This window comes from Botrytis cinerea, chromosome 8, assembly GCF_000143535.2.
Source record: "Botrytis cinerea B05.10 chromosome 8, complete sequence".
Lineage (NCBI taxonomy): Eukaryota > Fungi > Ascomycota > Leotiomycetes > Helotiales > Sclerotiniaceae > Botrytis > Botrytis cinerea.
In genome coordinates, this window is record NC_037317.1 from 1231710 (window position 1) to 1253436 (window position 21727).

The window sequence follows — 21727 nt, forward strand, 5'->3', positions numbered from 1 at the left end:
GCTAATATACCGATCGTGAAGTTTGAGACGATGATGTCGTCGATAGGCAATTTCCAAACGAGGATGCTTTTCTCATTTAGTCTGTGGCTGAAAGGGGAGAATTCGAAGTGGAGTTGAGACGAGTGCTTCTCATCGAGCTTCTGACTTTTGAATGCAGCTGCAGTGTAGCAAGGTCGAGAAATTTGCCGAACGAGTGCCATGAAATTAGAACACTAAGTTGCTAATGCAAATTTCATGAATACAAAATTCTGATGTTATGGGCGGACTAGTGTTTGCAGCTAAAAGCTCAGTACCTCACTTGGACTTGGATTTATGGCAAGAACCGTGGGGACGATTTGGTATGGGCATTATTGAACTGTTTCTCGCACTTCAGAGTTAGAATCGGCAAGAAGAGGGTCTTTGAAAATTGCTGTTGGATGATATATCAGGCGAGGGTCTCACAATAAAATTCTGGAAGTGCACAATGAAAATAAATCATGGACGGAATGTTGCCTGCCTAACTCATAGATTTATTGGCAGCCATTGGAGCATTCGAAGGTGTTTATAATGCTATTAGATGGTAGTTTTTGAGGTAGGACATGAGATAGAAGAGTCGGATTTTTGCAGCGCATGGTTTGAATCAGAGCACCTTAAACGATAGTCTGCGAAGAATCAATCAAAGACATTATCTGTATGATATTAAACTCTTGAATCCCAAATAACAGGCGGAGAACGAATAACCACAGGCTATCTCTCGCTACTCGTACACATGTATCTTTCTATTCATGATATACAGTTAGTGCCTTGTTATGCCAACACTAACGCCAGTTGCGCTTTTCCGCTCTTTTTTCCGCTTCTCTTTGGCCCTTCACGGTTCCAGTCACAGTTCCTGGTATATATAGCTGCTTTATATACTCTTTTTGTTCGTTCAAGTGACGAAAGAATTTGCCCTTGTATGCAAGTCCAGGCAATTTTCAAACTCCAGTCCACGCTTGCAGAATAGAATTCCATAACTGCTATTTTCGAGCTTTTAAAACTCCATCGATTGCCTCTTGCAGCTTTCTTGAGTCTCTTTTGGTAGCACTGGGCTTGATCTATGGCCCAACGGTGATTGTGTATTGGATCTCTACGCATAAACCTTCCATAAATGAAACGCGTCCGACGTGAATGCCCCCTTTGCGTTTTTTCTCTCTGCCATCAATGAACAGGAGGCTGGAGATGTGCTCTCATTTTTTCCTTCAAGACATCCATACCATATTGCACCCAGTGTAAATTTCTTTTGTCGGTAGGGGAGTACTCTGTGTCAAACAAATGAGATTTCCAGATCTTACTGCCCTTGCAGTGAGACAAGGTCTTCGCATCAATCGTCTTAGGGTCGATAAAGCTCTTGAACAAAACTATGAGTTTATCAAGGTTGGGGAAACGAAGAGGTAGGCCTTTCCAGGTGCTCAATGACCGAGTTCGTTTAGGATGCTCGTTGTAAATTGCAAGATAAGTAACTCTATCGCAGCCGCTTGACGCATGTTATTTGTCAGAAAATTGAGTTGCTCCTTGGTACAGCTGGCACGAGGATAGAGAATGTTTAGCTTGAAATTGACGTAGACCGGTATATAAGCTCCTCTATGGGTGATACGATTGTGTAGCACCTCATAGTCTACGAATTGGACTTCGACTATCAAATGATAAGTTAGCAACCCTATACAGTAAAAGCCAATTAACCGAATCACCACTTTCACTTGCCCACAGAAATTTGAGAATGGAGAACTTCTATTTGCAAAGTCTAGATGAAAATCGAGGCAAATAAATAGTCCAAAAACCAAAGCAAAGATGAGTAAGTGCGTACCTAGTCGTTGTTCGATTGTCAATTCCCAAATCATGTTTCGGATTTCGGCAGGGATTTTCATGAATTTGAATCCTCCCTTTTCTGGTAGTGGTAGATATCTTGATTCTGAATGAGTCTTGTTGTAGAAGAGGCTCATACTATGGTAAGTAATGCCCAGCTCTCTAGGTGCCGCATTGCTAGAAGGGACTGACAATGTTTTGCCGTAAAGTAGATAGAAAAACTTCTGTTAAATAAATACTACTTTATTGGAAAAGCTATCTCTCTATTGAAGAAGAATTGTAAGTAAATCTGATAAAGACGTTTAACTCCTGGACTTGATAGACAAATGATTTTATTTGAGGCTTTAAGCTTCAAGTGTTTAGGCTCTGTTCGAGTCGCGTCCGGTTGCATAAATGGCTTTAGATGAACTTATGTTTCCAAAAGCGGATTCATGATGAGCTCTAGTATGCCAGAGGTAATAATTTAATGTTTGAACTTCAAGTAATTATCGAGACTAAGGAGCTATCACTGTTAACAGAATATCGAATATAGGCATGGCAGGATTTTCACGTGGGCTATCCACATCGATGACGCTCCTTTGATTTAGCGAGAACTACTCCTCTATCAGAAGAAGGCAAGTCATTGGGACAGTGAGATATGAATGTATCATATATGGTTTTGTTCACGAGACTGAGCCGCGGATAAATGAACTCACATAAGATAATCCAAGAACATTTCTATTACCACTGCCAATCTGTCTTGGTTTCCATCAAACTAGTAAGAGCTTTGAGATTCCTGTATGTGCCATTATTCAACTTTAATCTCAATATTTTGATTGAGTTCTTCTTCTTAATCCTGATGCAAAAAAAGAGTTAAAAAAGTCAACGTAACCGTGCATCTGGTTCCATTTCGCGGTGTAAATGTATAGTACTTGAAAAGTCACGCCGGATTTGATAACATTCATCGTAATTTCATGAAATAATTTGTCAACATATCACCAGCCAGCTTGGTATTGTCGAGGACTCGAGATAACTCAAAATAGCTGCTTCGTAAACCTGCTTTTAGGTAACAAAATCTCGTAAATTGATTTCAATTTTCCCCATTTGGGTCAGCGAGTGTTGAATAACGTTCTAGTTAGCAAGGAATGAGGCTAGTTAAGCAATTGTGCGGACTTCAATGATATACAGATCAAGAAATCCAGAAGTTCAGAAGGATAAAGGAAAGGCAAGAACGATATCTTTCATTTCGCTAGGTGGCTCATGGTATGGGCATCTGAATGAGAGTGTATAGAGTTGAGAATTGGAGCCTGATGACTTGTTCGATATTTTTAGGCCATTCTAACGAAGTCTATGGGGAATTTGGCGAAGAATTAAAGAAAGCCCACTTGAACGGTTCCAAAGATAATATCAGAATTTGTAGATTCATTCAGTTATCTGGAGATATTGACTTGTTGACAAATCTCATATACCTCCTGCAACCTGCTATATTGCATTAAAGAGCATGCGAGACAAAGACCTGCGAGATAATGACCAGCGCCTTAAGCAATGCATACACCTTCGAGCAAAGCAACGTGTTTTCATCTAGAAATTGTTACATTTTTCGTACAATACTCTATACACAAGAGAAGAGCAAATATATTACCATAGCTCATTCATCACGCAGCACTCCTGACCTTCTTCACGAGATCGCTCTGGTGCTCTTCCAACATCTGATCCAATGCGCTCTTCTCTATCACAACCCTCGACAATTCCAACAAATCCTTAACATCCACTTCGTTCACATCCAACACCGTCGCATCATTTTTGCTCACGACGCTGGACAGGTTCTTCCTGAAACCACCCGTCACAATCAACGTCCTTCCGTTGTTCTTCCCCCATCCCAAATGTTCGAAAACTCTCTTCGCATATCTAGTCTTTGGGTGCTCGAATTCCATTCCATCTTCACAGACAATCAATTGTCCTTTTCTATACCTCCAACTCAGTGCCGTCCGCCACGCAATATCGTACATTTTTCTCGGTAAGTCTGTTCCAAAATCTCTTGGGTGAGGACCGAATGATTTACCTCCTCCGACAATCAATGGTGATTGTCTCCAACCAAGACGAGCACCACCGGTTCCCTTTTGCGGGCGAATCTTTCGATGAGAACCATGGACATCGAAACGGGTTTTAGAGGATGCAGTTCCTTGACGGGTATTGTCGCCTTCGAATACTACAGCGCGGTGGAGGAGATCTCGACGGAGAGGGAGGTAGAGGTGTTTACTTGGGTAGGATTCGAATCGGACGGGCTCCATGGTAGGGAATTTGTAGATGGTGGTTAAGACTGGGGGGTCTGCGGGGTGTTAATAGACAGACCAAGATATTTGGCATGAAATATTTACTGAAAGGGTCAGATACGACATCTGATGTTTTTGTAAGAATACTGGGCTCATATTCCTGAGAGATACTAGACGGTAATGGCGCCTCTGTTGCCATTGTCCTCGTAAACTGTGGTGCTAGACATTGCTACAATAAAATCAGTACTCTGTTTCTCAATCTCCAATCAACACAACATACTGTCAGAGGATCCCTAGCACTATTTATTGATGTGCGAAAAGCATTCAAGCTTTTCGTAAAGCTTTGAAGTCCCTTCGTCGCCATATTTGAGTGACTTTAATCCTATAGGGTCGCTGTCGTCGTTGAAATCGATGAATCTCGGCGAGGCTAGGCCAAAATTAAATTTCCTCGGCAATTCTTCGGCATGTCCCGCCAATATTTGATATGGCCTTCGATAATTTTGTCGAAACATCACATATCAGCACCACATCACCATGCCTCCTTGTCAGAAGGCCGTGGGGCCCATGGCACGATGCCTACAGAACACTCCGTCGTTATACCTATCTGCAAGATCAATACGAACGTTCACGAGCTCCACGACATTCAATGCAGAAGCTGCGGCTCAGGAAACAGCGCCTTCCGGTCTCGACCCGGCAACTGTTGTAAGACCAGAAAATGAGAGGAAGTTGATGAGGCAGGGTATTATGCCCATAGGATCAAGACGTCGTCGTGCGGCGCTCAAGACTTCCGCCAACATCCCTTTCGAACAATTACCATATCAATGCTTCCAGGAAGCTAGAAAGGTCTTACAAGCGGACAGAGAGGAAAAGCTAGAGATGATCGCGAAGGAGAGATTACGGCTCAAGAACTTGGAGGCACAGGATGCATCAGTTAGTGGGGGTGAGAAGCAGAAGCAAACCAGAATAGAAAGTATAAAGAGGTACTTGGAGTACTTGAAGATCCAAGCAGATATCAATGATCCTTTGATCAAGAAGCGATTCGAAGATGGTGAAGGTAGGACAATTGCAGAGTATCTTTCCTTTTCGCATTACTAAAATTCTCAGGTGATATGAACAAACCAATCTACCGCTACCTAGCAGATCGAAAGTGGCGCGAATATCAACGTAAAATAATTGTCCAACGTTTAGAACAATTTTCGATTGTCCCTGATCTTCTTCCTCATTTCGAACCTACCGCCGAAGTTCGTCTCGCGTTCCAAGCACGTAATGTTCAACCGGGCGATTATGTGGACTCCAGAGTCAGTGAATTTCCAGCTAGACTGAAGGTCCAGGTCTTCGACAAAGGAGAGAGACTCGTCAGTGTCGTGGTTGTTGATGCAGATGTTCCAAACGTAGAGAATGATCACTTCAACACGAGATGCCATTACCTTGCTGCCAACATTCCAATTTCACCGGTACAAGATTCGTTACCACTCTCCAGAGCAAATCCAGAGAGCCAATTGATCCTGCCATGGCTACCACCATTTGCGCAAAAGGGATCGCCATATCACCGATACTCGATATTCGTGTTAGAGCAAAAGCCCGGACAAGTTCTCGATGTAGCAGCACTGAAAGAATTATATCAGCGTGATCGATTTAACCTCAGAGGTTTTAAAGATAGACATGATGTACAGCCCATAGGATTGGGACTTTTCAGAAGCGAATGGGATGAGGGTACCAAGGGAGTTATGCAGAGAGCAGGAATCGAAGGATGGGATATGGAGTTCAAGAGGACGAGAATCCCAGCACTCAAGCCAAAACAGAAGGCTAGAGGTTGGGAGGCACGCCATGCTAGTGATAAGTATAAGTCTTTGAGGAGATGATATTTATGATAGCTAAAAATGTATCATATTTGTAATACCTGCTGATTTTGCTCTTCATGATACTCGAGCCGAGTATAACTGTTGCATACTATCTATGACTGAGACTATTCTATGTGTGTTAGGATCTACAGGCAAGATCATTGCAAATCTGCATCTATCTACGTAGGTATCTTAGCTGAATGAACACGAGATTGTCAACTCTCCACTCGTCTACATTCACTTATTAGTGGGTGACATAACCCAGTCTCCGCATCTCGAAAGAGAAAAACAAACAGGACATCTAAGCTACAAAACCGAGATTCGAATAGAAAGAGAAAGTGATTCTAGCCCGCCTCTCCTCTCCTCTCTTCGTTTCAATTTCTCAGAAACTCTCAAACGCAAGCTAGACATTCATTCATCTATTCCTTCCCTCCCCTTTTCCACGACAGAATTCCTTGCCTCCTCTTCTAGGCTAATGTGCAGATTTCATCTTATTTACAAAATCCGATAACACAAACTCGTTAGACTTATTAGTTAATACATTCAGAGCTTCCATTCCAAGGAGTAACAATTCAATGGGAGTTGGCCCTATCCTCGAAAGTATCTAGTGAGCTTTCGCGCAAGGAGACGGATTAGTTGAATTTTCTTTCTGGCATCTATCTATGTTGAACTTTCTGATCTTGGGGAGTCGTGTGCTAGGTTTACTCTTGTTTCTTTGCGTGGTCTTTCAGAATGAATTGACAGTTGGCTAGAGCGGAGTTTGTAAGTACCTATCTACCAGGCAGAGATACATTGTTAAGTCCAGAGAGCAACACCAACAAATTTCAAGCGAGATACTCAGACAATAGCTTCTATAAATTCTTAATTACGTCTCGTCTTATTCTAACCTAAAAATGCACGCATGAATCCCATTTCCCGTGTGTATTTTATAACGCCAGCCCTAAGAGCTTGTGGTATCAGGTTTATCCCAATAATGACAAGCAATGCAATGTAGGTCGTCCGAATGTATGTCCATTCGCATATCCCATCCCCCTTTGCACATTTAATGCGTCACTTCGTTAAGTTGTCATCGTATCATCATTTATCCACCTACAGCCATCTCCATGAACAACTTCTCTCTCTTCAACAAGAAACTCAACAGTAACGTCAAGGCGGCACCAGCTACAACCAAGTAATAAGTTTTATCAATTGCCTGCACGATTCCCTCAATGGCTTTGTCTCTCAGTTCTTGTGATACACTTTGGAATAGTGCACTTTGGGATCCAGCAATTGCGCTTCGGATCTGGTCTGCTGAGAAGCCTTTGCCCGCAAACGCGGCGTTGACATTTTTAAATGCTGTGCTTTGGAAAACTGTACCGGAGACTGCAAGACCGATGACTACACCACCGATTTGAGCTACGTTGATGTATCCAATAGATGCAGGAACTTCTTGGCCACGACCATCGCGGCCTAAAATAGCGGGGGCAATACTGTAGGAAGCTTGAGTGATCATACCGCAGCCAATGGCGATGAGGATACTCCAACCATAGATGGAGCCTGCATTTGTAGAAGTGGTGACTGTAGTCATTGCGGCACCTCCAGCGAGAGCAAACATACCCCAGAGAACGAAGAAGGGCCAGTAGTAGCCAATCTTTGGCATAAGTATTCCTTGCGACATGACGACTACAATGTAAAGGACAATAAATGGCATGAGTCTGACAGCGGCTTGAATACCATCATCTCCTTTCGAAAATTGGAAGAAGAGGGGGATGTAGAAGATTGGAACGAAGAGTGCTGTTCCTGCTGCTGCGGTACAGATGAATAGGAGGATCATGGTTCGTGATTTGAGGAATTGTACTGGGAATAATCGATCTTCGGGAGTGGTTAAAATGCAGAATTGTTGCTGGACTGCGAATAGAATGAATATAACACCACAGACGACGAATGTGGCAATAGTGCGTCCGTCGTTCCAGGGCCAGTTGGCACCACCGAAGGTAAGAGCAATGACGAATGAAGTAAAGAGACCGGCATTTAACAGAGCTCCAATCCAATCAACGTGCTTAACTTTGTGAAGTACGTCCAGATCAGGTTGTGGATCGAATGATGGGATTAAAAGGAGAGCTGGTACCGCAATAGCGAAGATGACTAAGTTGATGTAGAAGGCCTAAGTGAATGGTTAGTTTTTGTAGACAGAGGCTAAGATAGAGAGTACTGACCCATCTCCAGGTCGCTCCTGAATCTGCGAAGGCTCCTCCAATGACAGGACCAAGAATCGTTCCAAGACCCCAAGTGATACCAACACCTCCTAGATAGAGAGGACGTTCTGTAATGGTAGTATTGATTGCGACCAAGTTTAAGGTTCCGAGATACATTCCAGCTCCTCCTACACCGGCAATGACTCTTCCAACAATAAGTGCATTCATGTTAGGAGCCGCACCGCAAATAGCACTGCCGACGATGAAGATGACGACAGAAACGACATGGGTCCACTTGACATTGAAGGTGCCATATGCTTTACCACTAGCAATGAAGTTAGTTTTTGCTTAATCATATTACCCATAAGTAGTACTAACATAGTAAGGATCGTAGCGATAGAACCCAATGGGAAACCAGTACCCAACCAAGACAGCTTCGAAATATCACCATAGGTTCCAAGGACAGCAGATTGAATATCAGCAGCGATAGTGTTGTCCAAGCCGTACAAGAAGGTAGCGACATAGAACCCTACACAAATGACAACCCATTTCCAACCAGTAACTGTCCTTACTTGTTCGAGCTCAGGCGGGGGACTGGTAGTTACTGGGCCCTTCTCTGAATCTGTTGTAAAGGCATCTTCTGATCGTTCAAGTCTCTGAGGCTTGTCATCTATGGACGGGGCTGAAGAGGATGGCGTGGAGGGGGCAGCTGGTGCTGTAGCTGACGACATTGTAAAATCACAGCTTTCACGATATGTGGAAATGAAAGGTGTAGACAAGCTTGGGGAGATCGAGGGTGATGAGGATAATGAAACATGGGAGTACGAAAACCTTATATCACTATATAGGTAGACTGTGGCATGACATGGCAAGGGTACTTCCAGCCTGTTTGAAATGTACAGAACCGAACGGCATGATTCCGTGCCAGATTTGAAAGCAAAAGGAGTACAAATGAGTTGAATCGGCCATAACGCCCAATAGCCCGAAGAATTTCGCGATTCTTGTTGATGCTGATAGGGCCAGATGAAGTCTTGGAAGTGCACTTTCAAGGTACATTCCCAAGGGTTGGAGAATTAGGCGCGTTCTCTGCGCAACATTTGCAGGAGATAATGTGACTTGATGGGGTTTCGGAGATGTTTGTCGGACTAAAATCTGACTAAAAATCGGAGTTAGGTGATATTGTAAGATTAATCACACAACTGAACACCCAAAAGGGACCATGTTTGGCTGCATTCAATTGGATAAATGGAAGAATATTGAATATTCCGCGGAGTTGTCAGAGACGTCTTCTATGCAAAGAATGCATAGTCATTGCTTTTTCTGAGGCTATTCTCTTTATCCCCTTGAACCCCTTGATATTCCTGACTTCCTGACACCCTTGACACCCTGATCTCCACTTGGGTAATCAGGATTTGTTGTTCTGACATGGAAAATGAGGTGAGAGTAAGGTTAGAAAATTGATCGGTGTTTGTGGGGAAAGATCTCCGAAAGATTTAGACATGGCGCTAGCTATAATAGTGCTAGCATACCCGTGCAAGCTAACATCTGCCACATCAAGCCACCGGAGCGTCATGAAAAGCACGGAGTCCAACATGATAATAACAACACATATTGTCATTAGCCGACCAATTTGTTATTCCATGGTCTCAGACCTATGGACCCGAGTTGGTTTTCATTCATAAAGAGTCCCTACCTAGGGGCTTCAGGAGTATAATGATCGCTTTTGCTATGGCACATGTGGTTAATCTTATTCTCACCGGAAAATAATCTGAAGAGTCGTGTCTGGTCTAGTATACTCATTCACACGAATATTTTGAATCCAAACAGTTTATGTAATAGGATGAGTATCTACGGAGTAGTATCCGGAAAGTGATCTTCACTAGGACTAGGATCACATGCAAGTCATGCTTTGCTTTGCTTCATTCTTTGCCGCAGTTACTACGGGCTTCTCTTTGTCCACTGAGAATGCCATACGCGAAGGGGCATATTGTGAATCAGTAATCAATTCACGGTGCCTAAGGTGTTGATGAGTAAGTACTCTTTTACATTAGACAAAGTACAGTCTGGCAGCGAGGGGAATTGCTTCATCGTTTGCCCAGATATCAAGAAAGCTCTATAGATTTGACACAATCCATGTTTCTCGAATATACTTCACAATGTCAGATAAGAAGCTTGTAGTTGTTCTCGGAGCTACTGGTGCACAAGTGCATTTATTACTCTTACAAACTCCTTGAGTTCAGCGCACCATACTAACGATTCTGACTCAAGGGCGGCCCCACAACCCGTTATATCCTCAAGCGTCTTTCTGATACTTACCGAGTGCGGGCCGTAACCCGTGATCCTACAAAGCCATCCGCTCAAGCTCTATCCAAAAGTGGTGCCGAAGTTGTCTCTGCCGATTATGATATTCCTGACTCCATCAAGGCTGCTCTATCCGGAGCCCATGCCATATTTGCTATCACTAACTTCTGGGAACAAACCTCACTTGAAACTGAGGTGGCTCAAGCCAAAACTATTAATCAGATTGCTTCCGAACTTCCTCACCTCGAACATTATATATTGAGTAGTCTGCCCGATGGAAGGACATTAGCTGGATGTCAATTTCAGAACATTTTACCATATAACGCTAAAGCACTGATCCGACATGATTTGGCTGAGAATTATCCGAGTCTGTGGAAAAAAACTACAGAGGTGTTTGTCGCGTTCTACTTTCAAAATTGGGTCAAATATTCAATGGTCTTAGGTCCGTACAAGGTGTGTTTATCATTTTTCTCGACTTTGAATTGAAGGGGTGGCTTACAAGAAGAATGACTAGGCACCAGATGGATCATTTGTGCTCTCAATGCCATATCCAGGTTATACTAGGGTTCCTTGCTCCGATGCCGAGGACACAGGAATGGCAATTGGAGAAGTCTTGAGAGAAGGGAAGAGATTCTTTGGAAGACAGGTTGTGCTTTTTGAAGAACCCATCACGGAAGAGGAAAGACTGAAAATATGGGCTGATGGTAAGTCTTTCTTGCGAGTTTCGTAGCCCTGGCATTTAACATTATTCACAGAACTCGGTATCAAAGCCCGATTCGAGCAAGTCTCCCCAGAGCAGCATGCAAAACGACTATCGAGCTACGGACTTCCCGCAGATGTTGTCATTGCCAGCACAGAGCTCGTCGAGGCTTCACCGTACAAAGAATCGATGTTAATGAGTGGGAGACACGTACAGACAGAAGAGGTAAAGATTACGATTTATCTCAGAGACTTCTTACTAACACACGAGTAGTACCTCCCAGATGGTTACAAATTGGCTACTTGGGTAGATTATGTTAGGAAAGAAGACTGGTCATCTTTGATAGGTGCATGAACTGCTTGGAGTTACATTCGTGTGTGGTGGGCAATGCAGCGGAAACCCCCTAATATGGTGATTGCAATTCAATGCTGTTTCTGCTTGTATGTGCTTCGCAAATCTATCTTTCGATCAGTAATCCAACCACAATAATAAATACACATCTCTGCCCAATCAGATTCCTTCATACATAATCCAGACACCAAATTTTGACATGCACATGGGCTTTCTAGGGTTAGGTTGGGATGAGTGAGATGGGTGTGTTGCAATGGAGGATGAAAAGGATTGGAAATTGTTTGATTTGTGAAATTTGACGCTGAGAGCAAGGGTGAGATTCGAAATTTAAAATCCAGTCTTATCCCAAACACATGTAGACTATCGCGCGTAGCTTAGTTGAGTTGAAAGCTTCAATAAAAGGCCTCTCTCTTCATACACATGCAAAAGTTTCACATGTATTGAGAGAAGGTAGTTGATTGGAGGAGTCATCTACGAAAATATACCCCATATCTATCTTCTGTTTATCACACGTACTAGAGACGTCCTGTCGATATCAAATGCATCCTGAATGCTCAATCTCCACCACAAACTTATTCTTTGCACCCATTCATCTATCCACCAATCCAGTCAATTCCAGTCCTATCAACATCCTCTCCTTTTAACAAATCCCGCAATTCCAAATTCCTAATACTTCAAAATGCCCTCCGCATCACAGAGTTCCTTCCACGATTTGCCCGCCCATTTATTCATCATGCCCGCGTTCGAGCGATTAGTCGTCTCGTACAATAACTCGAGTCTCTCTTTCTTCAACACTCCCAAAAGTGCTCTATCAATCATCACACCTCTCTTCTCTAATCCCTCCAATTCCCTAATCTTCTCCCCTACTCTTCTTCTTGCTACATCAATTTCCCGCTCCCTCTTCTCTCCCTCCCTCTCCTCTCCCTCCTCAAGCCCATCCTCCGCACACCCAGCAATCCCCACCTCCACCCCCTCCATAACCCTCCTATTCCTCCTACTCTCCTCCAACAGCCGCTCCAACCTCTCCACCACATCATCCCACTGTTGCAACTCCCTCTGCTCCTCCATTTCCCTTCTCTCCATCTCCTCAACACGTTCTTTAAAATCCATCGCGATTTCGTATCCACAAGCGAGTAGTGCATGGTGAGAGAGGATAAAGCCCATCCAGCGCCATGGAGCAGGAACGGCGTATTTGGCAATGATGTATGCGACGGGGATGGCGAAGAGGATATTGAAGAGAACTAAATGTATATATTAGCTTGAAACATTGGATCTCCAGACAGAATGACTTTTGTGATCCACAAAAAAAGTGAAATTGTAGTGAAAATGTGCAGTCAAAGTCAAATCAAATCAAGAAAACAAACAAACAAAACCATAACCAAAAATAAAACATACCCAACCCAACACTAAGTCCCCATCTCTCCCAATCAAACCACGATTTCCCTTCCCGGTCAATTTCCTTTCCATCCATTTTCTTCTTCTCCATCTCCATCTCCATCTCCTCCCGATACATCCTCTCCCTCTCCTTCCTCCCCGCAACCTGTCGATCCCTAATCTCCCTCATAAAAATCACTTCCGAAAAATCATTCACCTCCCCTTCCCCCTCCGCCGCGCGGGTGCCTCCAGAAATCGTCTTTCTCCCCGTAACCGTCCTCGTATTCCTCGTCATCTCGGTATCCGCGTTCTTCAAGGGCATCCTTTTGAAGAGAACCCCAGATTCGGCCACTAGTGCTCAATTCGTAGTCCCTATGCTGTATCTCCTCTTCGTTTTCCGTCAAGTCGCAAGATTCACAATCGGCAGATTCAAGAAATGAATCCGCAGTAAACAATTCGATGCTGTGTTGATTGTGATTTCGATATCGAAACCAAGGCCCCGTTTCTTCTCCGTTCTTTCTTTTCTTTCGACACCAAAACTATCAACAAGAGAAAATGACTTCCTCCAAAGCGACCAAATTTTTAAAAATCAGACACCTTGTAGGTTAGAAATCCAAATCCGTAAAAGCGTATTTCAATTTTCCTTCCTACCTCTCGCGCACAACGTCTTCTATTTATAAAACGAAAGTTCCTCCTTTGGCGGAAGAATATGATCGAAGAAATCAGTAATCGAAGAAAGCAGCAACCTCTAGCTACCCACAGACGATTGACTGTTTGTTTGTTCGCCAATATTATAATGATGTATTATAATGTGTGTTGTGAGAATATCAAAGACGTCGGAAGATCGATCTAGATCTGTCTCCCACGACCTCGATTCTTTTTCAATGTATGAAACGAAACGAAGAAAATTAAAAGTTGAAGGACACTAGGTTGAAAAAACTGTTTGGTATGATATAAAGTTCAATTGACATAATCAATTGGCTAACTTTTGAATGATTTCGATGATGGTTGTTGAATTGGAAGTGGTGCATTGAAATTTCGATTTTCTATATGATTTTCAATCTCCTGAGTCTTCGTGAGAACTACACTGGTAAGATACAAGCTATTGAAAAGTGAATATTAAAGAATAATAATGAAACAAGCATAAAAAAAAACTCTAAGTGAATGCTGAACTCATATCTAACATATAATTTCGCTATTCCCGTCTAATATCTATCTATAAAACAAATGAATATTAACTCCCGTCTCATCCACATGATATTGTGATAATTCTCCTCAAAAGTTCTATTTCCTGTCTCTCATACTAAGAAAATATGAATATAATACAAGGAGGAAACAAAATTGGAGTCTTTCTGATAGCATCGCACATCGCTCCGTCCCTTGTTCAGCTCATCGCTTTTCCTGTCAGTTACCAAAGGGGAACTTCAAAGCAAAAATACAACTCATCAATCCTCCCAACTTTTAAGACCATCTATAATGGAAAGTGTCTGGTTTGCCCAATCATTATGTATAACTCCATCCGGGTTGATATCCATACAAATTTCACTTCCATCCTCGTATCTTCCGCTCCTCTCTCTAACAACGGTACCATTGCTCCCAGTGCTATCCTCCGAACTCATCGTACCAGTCATCCTCCGTCTCAAAATTAGTCTCCTCGTACCGCCATCAACACTGTATCCCCTTCCTTGTGAGACAATGTCACCCTCAGCTTGAACATTCTTAGCCTGATAGATGAGTCCTCGTTGCTCTTCCATCCTTGAAGTATTCCTAGCCTTAACAATGTCCATCAGCTCTAACTTTCTCTCGGCTCCTTCAGCCCTTCTTCGCCACATCTCTACCTCCTCTCTCGATTCTCTCAATTGTTCCGCCAATCCAATATGCTCAGTATCAGAGCTGGATCTAATTTCAAATCGTCGTTGCAATTGTCGTACTTGTTCAGTTTTCTCATACACCTGTTGTTGGAGACTGCGTATTTGCGAGTGTAAGACCGTGTTACTACCAATCAAAGTATTCTTCGAAAGCGTTATATCGTGAGCAAGTTGTGATTGCGATTGTAGAAAACTATGGGCGGCTTCAAACTCTGATGATGTTAAAGACAAAATGTCAGAATTACCAATACTACTATATGCGCCATCCATCCCAGCTTTTCTAATCAGCATAGGTGGTTGTTGTCCCACTGGCTTCAATGGAACGGTGAGAGAATTGGCAGTAGAAAGCGGACGTTTCAATGAAGCTACAGAGTCTTCGTGAGAATTCTCAGTTATAACTTGTGGTGGGATAGGGTCTGGTACGAAGTCTCTCAAGACTCTTTTTGGGGCTGGCATTTTGGTGGGCAATGAATGTTCTTGAGCTTGCTGAAAGCGCTGAGCTAAGCCCGTATTACGGAAAGAACGAATGGATTTTCCGGATTTAAAAGACGCGATTGACCTTGTTGGAGATGGTGGCGGATTGATAGTATAAGGCGAAACAACACCCTCACCTCTTCGGTTGTCGACTGATGCTGTAGATACTGGAATAGTAGATTTGGCTGGAGATGGTGACGATAGAGGAGGAGGTGTTGCCTTCACAATATCGAATTTCTCTGCCATGGCCCTAACACTGACCTTCTTGGGTGTTCGAGTGGGTTCGGGAGTGGGAATCTTTCGTGAGTGAGGTTCCGTGTGATGCTCTGTGACTGGCCTAGAAAGTTCGCTCTTTTGGTTATCTTCGGCTGGTTTTGATGATCGGCTGTCAGACTTCCGCTTTCGAAACATTTCTCTGATCGAAGCTACTTTTGACAAGGTAGCAGGTGAAGCAGTTTCATGAGCAGGTCTTCCTTTAGCTTGTGTAACTTTAGGCTCCACCAATGTTGTAATGACAGGTGCAGCAGAATCAGACTTTCGCGAAAGATTACTCTTACTGTCAGATCGGTCATCGTGCCCATGAATCTTGGCGGATTTTGGTGTATCAGAAACATTATGGCGAGATGGTTGGGGACGTAAAAATTTTGGTGTGCTAGGTTTCTCCAATTCTATTTTCTCGTGAAAATCCATACCTGAATCATGTTTTGTTGGGTTATCAGGTTTCTCGGTAGACTTTACCGACTTCATCGATATACCAGGCGATTCCAGAACCTGCCCCAGCACAGCCAAGGATGCTAGGTCATCCTCATGTGAGACCCGAGAAAGAGGATCGATAGGACTATTTCCCTTGGAGTAATCAGAGCCTGTAAAGCCTTTACGTCTTCGAGAATCTTTGTCATCCTGGACATGCGATGTGCTTGGCGCAAACTTGATGTGATTTTCTCTGTTGGATGGGGTGTTACGATAACTTGACGCAGGGACCTGCATATCTTTTTTGTTGTTATCGTGTAAGTGAGAGGATGAGCTAGTCGTTTTTGTCATCTTCGAACGCGCGTCTGGTGATAGTGAGCTTGATTGTGCGTCCAATGTCTTATTATGTCCCAATTCCTTGAGATCTATGACAGGTAACAGATCCTCAGCTTCAATAGACTCGCTCTCGAGCCTTCGAAAAATGCCTTTGACACGAAGTTCAGTAGTATGTTCCACGGCCGGACTCTTTAGATTATTCTCTTTTCCAATTCTGATAGATGAGGGCGGCTCAATACTTTTTGGGGTTTGCTTGAGACTCAGATTACTATCTTCAAAATCATTCTCATCGGGATGCTCCTTTACCAGAGCTGTGGAAAGAGCACTTGAAGATTTTGCATTCTTAAGAACTTCTCCTGCTGATAATCTTCGGCGCGATCGTTGTTTTGTGACTGATATGGCATCAAACTGCAATGGGTTCGTATAGTCATCAAGTGCCTGCTGTCCTGTGGCCTGCTGGTCAGTAGTATCTCCGCTACTATGCCTTGGACACGAACGAGGTGAGGGTCTGCGCTGTGGTGGCGTTGGAGATTGACTCCTGTCAACATTCTTGTTGGGTTTGTCATATGTCCAGTCGGGAGGCTTCCGTAAAGAGAAGGATTCTGACATCGAAGGACGTAAAACAGGTGGTTTTCTTCCCCGAATGCCCGTAATTTTGCATCCCTCAACAGCTGTGAGGGCTTCTAAATTCTTCATATGGCGAACTACATCACGCCAATGAGTAATGAGCATTTCCGTAATTTCGCCGGCAACTTTGATTTTGTCAACTAAATTATTGAAAGTGACACCTTCTTCTGCACTTTTATGTTTTTTCCTTTCCTTCTTAGTCTTTGGTGGACTCAGAGGAGTGAGGACCAGACTACCGTGGCCATTGGCCAAGCGAATATTGTAGTTGTCCATTAGATCGCCCACAAGTAGGGGACCAAAAACAATCCCCAGTGGTTTATAGCCCATAAGATCTGAAGTAGGAAGAGGCCTGCCCCGATCGTCTTCCCTTCGCGCTGTCTCTGCTGCACGACCAACCATGCAGAGTAATCCCAGGACTGCACAGATAAGTTCCCGCCTATATGCTGACCTTAAGGTCGAGATAGACAAAGCAATAAGTCTCGCTCGAACCTTACTATGCTTAGTTCGTGTCATCTCTGGATCACCCCTAAGGCGTGTTTGGATAGAGACGAGGGCGTCGAATAATGGAAGTGACCCCAAAATACCACCAGGGATACCAGAGAGAAATCTCTTGAATGCAGATGCAACGTCATGCACATCACAGTCAATATGGTCTGGTAAAGTCGGACATCTTACTGTTCCGGCAATATGTCCTTCGTCTCCTTTCGAACAATAATGTTCATAAATGAGGCCGATTGTGTGTTGAGATCCTGGTACACGAAATACGCCACGGGAGGTAGGAGCTGCACATCAATTAGCACACGAGAAACAGTAAAGCTGAATGTAATTTCTAATATACCATGCTGTATCAAATATTGAGCTGTAGCACGAATACAAGTAGGTAAAGTTAAGCTGCTCGCAGCATATTCGGCTGGAAGGTACAACAGACTTGATCCGCACAAACGAACAAGTTCGACCAGATCTCTATCCTTGAGTGAGTCTCTTCTGACTTTCAGCCGTAACGAATCGCTAATGCTTCGCATTTTCTTGAGATCTCGTCGTTCTGCTTTCTTAGATTTAACAACTGGCGTCTGAGATGAGGATGTCCGCCTGAAGAGCTTTCTGGATAGCCAGTTACCATGTTTATCGGGTCCGTCTTCGATACACTGATTCTACAAGTAAGCACTTGAGATCATCGGACGTAATGGCCAACTTACAGGAACATCCTCGTACTCACTGGGAATAAATTTCCGTACGCCATGCTATGGGCCATCAGCTATCTTCAACATGCTAAAACGATCTACTTGCATACCTTATCCGCCAATCGATTGAATTCTTCTATAAAATGTGTGCGATCATCCAAGTCGTCGTTTTCAGACTCGCCCCCTGCACTTGAGGAAGTCCAGGTATTACTGCTACAAAGGCCGCGTCGAATCCTTGGTTGATGCACTATGTCTGAAGGCTCGCCGGCGATCGAAGGGCCATCTCCTGGTGAAGCTAACGAAATATTTGGATCCGATGGAAATGCTCTAATGGATGCTCTTCTGATAGGGATTACTTGACCTCGTAGTAAGTTTTGGGCGATACTAGAATCATCTGCGAATAAGGTTGCGATATCTTGCTGTCGTCTGAGGGATAGGGTAGCTGATGATGCTCGAGAATTGAGACGATTAGGTCGCATCTTGACTGTCTAGATGATTCCTAGACAATCAACAATCAACAATTGTCGCTTGTCATTTGTATAAAAAGAAGGCTCTTCGGGAAACATTCTTGAGGTTTCGATAAAAATTGCAGATTTGACTTTCAGGAAGATTGTTCTCGCACAAGGAAAACCACTTACTAGGCAGGTGCAATTCTCTATCATCAACAAAAGAAGAAACCGCGACTTACAAATTACTTGGTAGCCAACTTGGGTGAGGACCCCAACGAGGAACTGCAGGATGTCCAGTTTTCGAAGTGCGATTCAACAAAAACTTTTGATTCTTAAATGTATTCGAAGGATTGATATAGCCCGAAAGACTGGATTCCGTTGGAAGATTATAACTAACTGAAAGGGCAAACCTATTCGGACGATCAAAGAATTCTTAGAGATCACTACCTGTATAGCATCTCAGACATTCATAGCTCACATCTGGTCTACTAGTCCAGATTATTGAATACCTACTCGGAGAACCATTATACAAGCTCGATCAAAGTCGATCCAGCCTTCTGAATGTTGAATCCATAAAAGAATCATCCCAACTTGGCAGTATTTTGAAATGCACAGTGTTCCATCAAAAGATTATAAAAAGGATAAATTTCCTGAATCGTAAGTACTTTACTGCCCATCATCCATAAAATATTCACAAGCCATTCCCCAAACTTGCCATGTTACCCCTAGTCCGCAGCCGATAAAATGGTATTAACGAATATGAATCAATCGCCCAATCACATCTATTTGTGGCCATTTTATGACCAGTGAGATCAGGTTTGTGCCTGTACGCCAAATCGCTATGCAACGCCCATCCGTCCCCGTAGTATCATTGCCAATATCGAACAGGCTTAATCGTCGTCTTCTCCGTGTAGGAGTACATACTGTAGAATATCGGATAAAGAGATCACTCCCTTCAAATGTTGCTCTTCATCTATAACCACCAATCGATGCACTCTAGATTTTCGAATCGTGTCAAAGATCGAATTTAATCTGTCTTCTTCGCTGCATGTATAAATCCCTGCAAAATCTTCTGCTCTATTCGCCAGAGCCTCTCCCACGGTCAAAGTCAAACCATCATATACTCCACCTTTGATGATTGTGATTACATCAACAGCCTCGAAAAGGTTAAGGACTCGTGAATCTTTATCAACAATGGGAACACTCGAAATGCTATGTTTGACCATCATGTGTATTACGTCGATCACCGGGGTGTCCATATTTGCGGTTTGTAAGTCGCCATATGTTCCCAGCTTGAGTTCCAAAACGCTTTTCTTCAGATATTCCGTCTCATCGACGTTGACACTAATAAATTTTAGAATGCGGTATTGTGTGATCACACTAACTACCATCTCTTTTCCGGTTTCGTCATCGACATCAACCAGCGGAATACGGCGGGCGCGGGTTTGTAGCATTTGTCGACAGGCGTCATAAAGAGGTCTTGCAGGGTGTACCGATACTGTCTCCAAAGGCAGTACGCCAATTGCCTTTTCAATATCTGTGATTCATTCAGCCTAACGCTCAACCAACCCTAGTCGTAAACTCTACCTCTTAAACTGCTCAACTTGAATTGGTCTATTTGATTGAGAGCTTCTGGATTCTGCCAATAGTATTGGATGACGTTTATGTAGTCCGAAGTCGTAAGAAGGCCAGCAAAAGTTGAGGTGTGCGAATCCCATAGCGGGGCTGAAACGATACCTATAGAGTTCAGAGATCAGCAACGAGATGTGACCTGACATGGCCTGGATTATTGTATACCATTTTGTAGGAGAATAGTCAAGCTCTTCTTGACAAGTAAATCGGTATTTAGAATAATAAGTCGAAAGGAAAGAGGTAGAACGTCGTAACTTGTACGGCGCTTGAGGAAATCTCGAATCGATTTCTGTTGAATTAAGTATGTCAGCTCTGTGTGCGACTCGACGTGCAAAAACCCCACGAGTATCCTATAGATGACTGTATATAGCCATTCTGATGGAACAAGCGATAACGGGAATCATCTTACCAGACCCTTTTGCTGGTCCTTGTCGAGCGCGCTCATCGGCTTTTCCGGCGGCGTTTCCTCCAGCGGCTTTTCTTGCTGCATCTCGGCGACCTTCACTCTTGGGAGGAGGAATGTTGAAGGTTGAGCTATGCGCGACTCGTGATCATGTCTAGCGACAATCGGTGGTTGTGATGTGAAGGTGTCTGCGGGATTGGGCGCCGCTGGCTGCATCTCTTCTGCCATATTAGACATGGATTATGCTTGGGACAATTCGTGGGGAGCACATCGATATTGGGGGGGAGGGACAGAGATAAAGTTGGCCGAAAATCCAATAAGAATTAGATTGAAGGAAGAATCATGAGAAAGGTTGTATGTTGTACTGTGAGAAGATGGATGATATTGAGTCGCAAAGCTTGGAAATGGTGGGTTGAACTTTGAAAGCTAGAACAAAAGTCACGAAGGTGGGGCAGATTTTCTGGGGAATTTTATATACATGATCAGCCAAACATTGACCCGTTTCAGCTTCTGCATTGTTGTGTTACTTTATTTACCGTAATATTGGAAGTATGTGAAGTTTGACATCGAGGTGAAATACATTTACCTGCTTAGGTGGGTAGGTAGGTATTCACCGATCGTGATCATCTAGAGCGGTGCGAGAAGGCCTCCACGGCAGTGACCCAGCGGAGCGTCATCACTTGTTAAACCCTCCTGATCTACCAGTCTCGAGTCAACGTATTCGAGCAAACACAACTTATCGAAAACCGACCGTGTGTGCACGAATATCGAGAATTACCCCTTCATCATTGCACTAGACACTTGCTCGAGTATTACCTCCCAGACCGGTATATTTGTTATTAGTCCAAATGACTTTATCCACCCTTCCTTACCTATACTCAGATACTAAATAGGTAGATATCAACATCTTTCCTCTCGAGATTGAGGGGAACCTTGAGTGTTTCGTCATCTTTCCAGATGGCTAAAAATGTGTGTATACAGCCATCCAGCACGCATCTAGCTCTTCGTCATGGAATGGAAGCAAGCCTTCATGTAAGAGAATCCCAACGATGTCCAGATTTTGGCCAGAGATTATAATCGAACTTGCATAAAACTGTTTGAGGGAGAGCAAGCAGCTTGATCTTCCCATCACGACTTCCTCGGTACATATATCTCCAGAATCAAGTCTATACATCATCACGTTCGGTTATCATTCTGGGTCTAATTATCCCTTTTCGGATTCCCATGAGAGACTCGGTTCTCTTCCCCGGATT

At 43.5% G+C, this 21727-nt stretch overlaps 7 protein-coding genes across 9 annotated transcripts; 2 read left to right on the forward strand and 5 right to left on the reverse strand.

The window, feature by feature from the left end:
* Positions 1-3061: 3061 nt before the first annotated feature.
* On the reverse strand, positions 3062-4474 carry Bcyml6. 2 transcript variants are annotated; one of them, XM_024694560.1, is made up of 4 exons: positions 4354-4474; positions 4179-4302; positions 3443-4129; positions 3062-3381 (listed from the first exon to the last, which is right to left on the reverse strand). In XM_024694560.1, exons 1-3 carry the CDS (start codon positions 4435-4437, stop codon positions 3456-3458), a joined length of 882 nt encoding a protein of 293 aa, XP_024550349.1. In that variant the 5' UTR covers positions 4438-4474; the 3' UTR covers positions 3062-3381; positions 3443-3455. The 2 variants fall into 2 exon arrangements, with proteins under 2 accessions (XP_024550349.1, XP_024550350.1); XM_024694559.1 differs by having other exon boundaries at positions 3062-4129.
* An 80-nt stretch (positions 4475-4554) lies between these two features.
* Bcmrpl35 lies at positions 4555-6150 on the forward strand. The gene is made up of 2 exons (XM_001554604.2): positions 4555-5127; positions 5178-6150. Exons 1-2 carry the CDS (start codon positions 4608-4610, stop codon positions 5933-5935), a joined length of 1278 nt encoding a protein of 425 aa, XP_001554654.1. The 5' UTR covers positions 4555-4607; the 3' UTR covers positions 5936-6150.
* A 557-nt stretch (positions 6151-6707) lies between these two features.
* On the reverse strand, positions 6708-9551 carry BCIN_08g03220 (hypothetical protein). Its single transcript, XM_024694561.1, has 3 exons — positions 8467-9551; positions 8110-8413; positions 6708-8057 (listed from the first exon to the last, which is right to left on the reverse strand). The coding sequence occupies exons 1-3, from the start codon at positions 8817-8819 to the stop codon at positions 6996-6998; spliced, it is 1719 nt and encodes a 572-aa protein (XP_024550351.1). The 5' UTR covers positions 8820-9551; the 3' UTR covers positions 6708-6995.
* A 219-nt stretch (positions 9552-9770) lies between these two features.
* BCIN_08g03230 (hypothetical protein) lies at positions 9771-11646 on the forward strand. Of its 2 annotated transcripts, XM_024694562.1 has the most exons (5): positions 9771-10118; positions 10357-10842; positions 10904-11093; positions 11145-11314; positions 11363-11646. In XM_024694562.1, exons 2-5 carry the CDS (start codon positions 10822-10824, stop codon positions 11441-11443), a joined length of 462 nt encoding a protein of 153 aa, XP_024550352.1. In that variant the 5' UTR covers positions 9771-10118; positions 10357-10821; the 3' UTR covers positions 11444-11646. The 2 variants fall into 2 exon arrangements, with proteins under 2 accessions (XP_024550352.1, XP_024550353.1); XM_024694563.1 differs by having other exon boundaries at positions 9771-10842.
* A 230-nt stretch (positions 11647-11876) lies between these two features.
* BCIN_08g03240 (hypothetical protein) lies at positions 11877-13601 on the reverse strand. The gene is made up of 2 exons (XM_001554601.2): positions 12836-13601; positions 11877-12681 (listed from the first exon to the last, which is right to left on the reverse strand). The coding sequence occupies exons 1-2, from the start codon at positions 13134-13136 to the stop codon at positions 12107-12109; spliced, it is 876 nt and encodes a 291-aa protein (XP_001554651.1). The 5' UTR covers positions 13137-13601; the 3' UTR covers positions 11877-12106.
* Positions 13602-13958: 357 nt separating this feature from the next.
* On the reverse strand, positions 13959-18712 carry BCIN_08g03250 (hypothetical protein). Its single transcript, XM_024694564.1, has 4 exons — positions 18101-18712; positions 18006-18050; positions 17648-17954; positions 13959-17591 (listed from the first exon to the last, which is right to left on the reverse strand). The coding sequence occupies exons 1-4, from the start codon at positions 18467-18469 to the stop codon at positions 14260-14262; spliced, it is 4053 nt and encodes a 1350-aa protein (XP_024550354.1). The 5' UTR covers positions 18470-18712; the 3' UTR covers positions 13959-14259.
* Positions 18713-18776: 64 nt separating this feature from the next.
* Positions 18777-20966, reverse strand: Bcsnf4. The gene is made up of 4 exons (XM_024694565.1): positions 20481-20966; positions 20237-20360; positions 20027-20176; positions 18777-19976 (listed from the first exon to the last, which is right to left on the reverse strand). Exons 1-4 carry the CDS (start codon positions 20709-20711, stop codon positions 19330-19332), a joined length of 1152 nt encoding a protein of 383 aa, XP_024550355.1. The 5' UTR covers positions 20712-20966; the 3' UTR covers positions 18777-19329.
* Positions 20967-21727: the final 761 nt, after the last annotated feature.

Excerpts from the sequence above, each read along its gene's own strand:
- Bcyml6 (XM_024694560.1), bottom strand. The coding sequence starts at position 4,437 with ATGGCGACGAAGGGACTTCAAAGCTTTACGAAAAGCTTGAATGCTTTT. Across the intron at positions 4,303-4,353 it reads GTGCTAGGGATCCTCTGACA|CAATGTCTAGCACCACAGTT; the intron begins GTATGTTGTGTT and ends ATTTTATTGTAG. Across the intron at positions 4,130-4,178 it reads TGTCGTATCTGACCCTTTCA|ACCCCCCAGTCTTAACCACC; the intron begins GTAAATATTTCA and ends AACACCCCGCAG.
- Bcmrpl35 (XM_001554604.2), top strand. The coding sequence starts at position 4,608 with ATGCCTCCTTGTCAGAAGGCCGTGGGGCCCATGGCACGATGCCTACAG. Across the intron at positions 5,128-5,177 it reads GCGATTCGAAGATGGTGAAG|GTGATATGAACAAACCAATC; the intron begins GTAGGACAATTG and ends TAAAATTCTCAG.
- BCIN_08g03220 (XM_024694561.1), bottom strand. The coding sequence starts at position 8,819 with ATGTCGTCAGCTACAGCACCAGCTGCCCCCTCCACGCCATCCTCTTCA. Across the intron at positions 8,414-8,466 it reads ATCGCTACGATCCTTACTAT|TGGTAAAGCATATGGCACCT; the intron begins GTTAGTACTACT and ends CTTCATTGCTAG. Across the intron at positions 8,058-8,109 it reads CAGGAGCGACCTGGAGATGG|GCCTTCTACATCAACTTAGT; the intron begins GTCAGTACTCTC and ends CCATTCACTTAG.
- BCIN_08g03230 (XM_024694563.1), top strand. The coding sequence starts at position 10,822 with ATGGTCTTAGGTCCGTACAAG. Across the intron at positions 10,843-10,903 it reads TGGTCTTAGGTCCGTACAAG|GCACCAGATGGATCATTTGT; the intron begins GTGTGTTTATCA and ends AAGAATGACTAG. Across the intron at positions 11,094-11,144 it reads ACTGAAAATATGGGCTGATG|AACTCGGTATCAAAGCCCGA; the intron begins GTAAGTCTTTCT and ends CATTATTCACAG.
- BCIN_08g03240 (XM_001554601.2), bottom strand. The coding sequence starts at position 13,136 with ATGCCCTTGAAGAACGCGGATACCGAGATGACGAGGAATACGAGGACG. Across the intron at positions 12,682-12,835 it reads GGGACTTAGTGTTGGGTTGG|TTCTCTTCAATATCCTCTTC; the intron begins GTATGTTTTATT and ends ATATACATTTAG.
- BCIN_08g03250 (XM_024694564.1), bottom strand. The coding sequence starts at position 18,469 with ATGCGACCTAATCGTCTCAATTCTCGAGCATCATCAGCTACCCTATCC. Across the intron at positions 18,051-18,100 it reads TCAATCGATTGGCGGATAAG|CATGGCGTACGGAAATTTAT; the intron begins GTATGCAAGTAG and ends GATGGCCCATAG. Across the intron at positions 17,955-18,005 it reads GTGAGTACGAGGATGTTCCT|TGTATCGAAGACGGACCCGA; the intron begins GTAAGTTGGCCA and ends TTGTAGAATCAG.
- Bcsnf4 (XM_024694565.1), bottom strand. The coding sequence starts at position 20,711 with ATGTCTAATATGGCAGAAGAGATGCAGCCAGCGGCGCCCAATCCCGCA. Across the intron at positions 20,361-20,480 it reads AGGACCAGCAAAAGGGTCTG|AAATCGATTCGAGATTTCCT; the intron begins GTAAGATGATTC and ends TTAATTCAACAG. Across the intron at positions 19,977-20,026 it reads CAAGTTGAGCAGTTTAAGAG|ATATTGAAAAGGCAATTGGC; the intron begins GTAGAGTTTACG and ends AATGAATCACAG.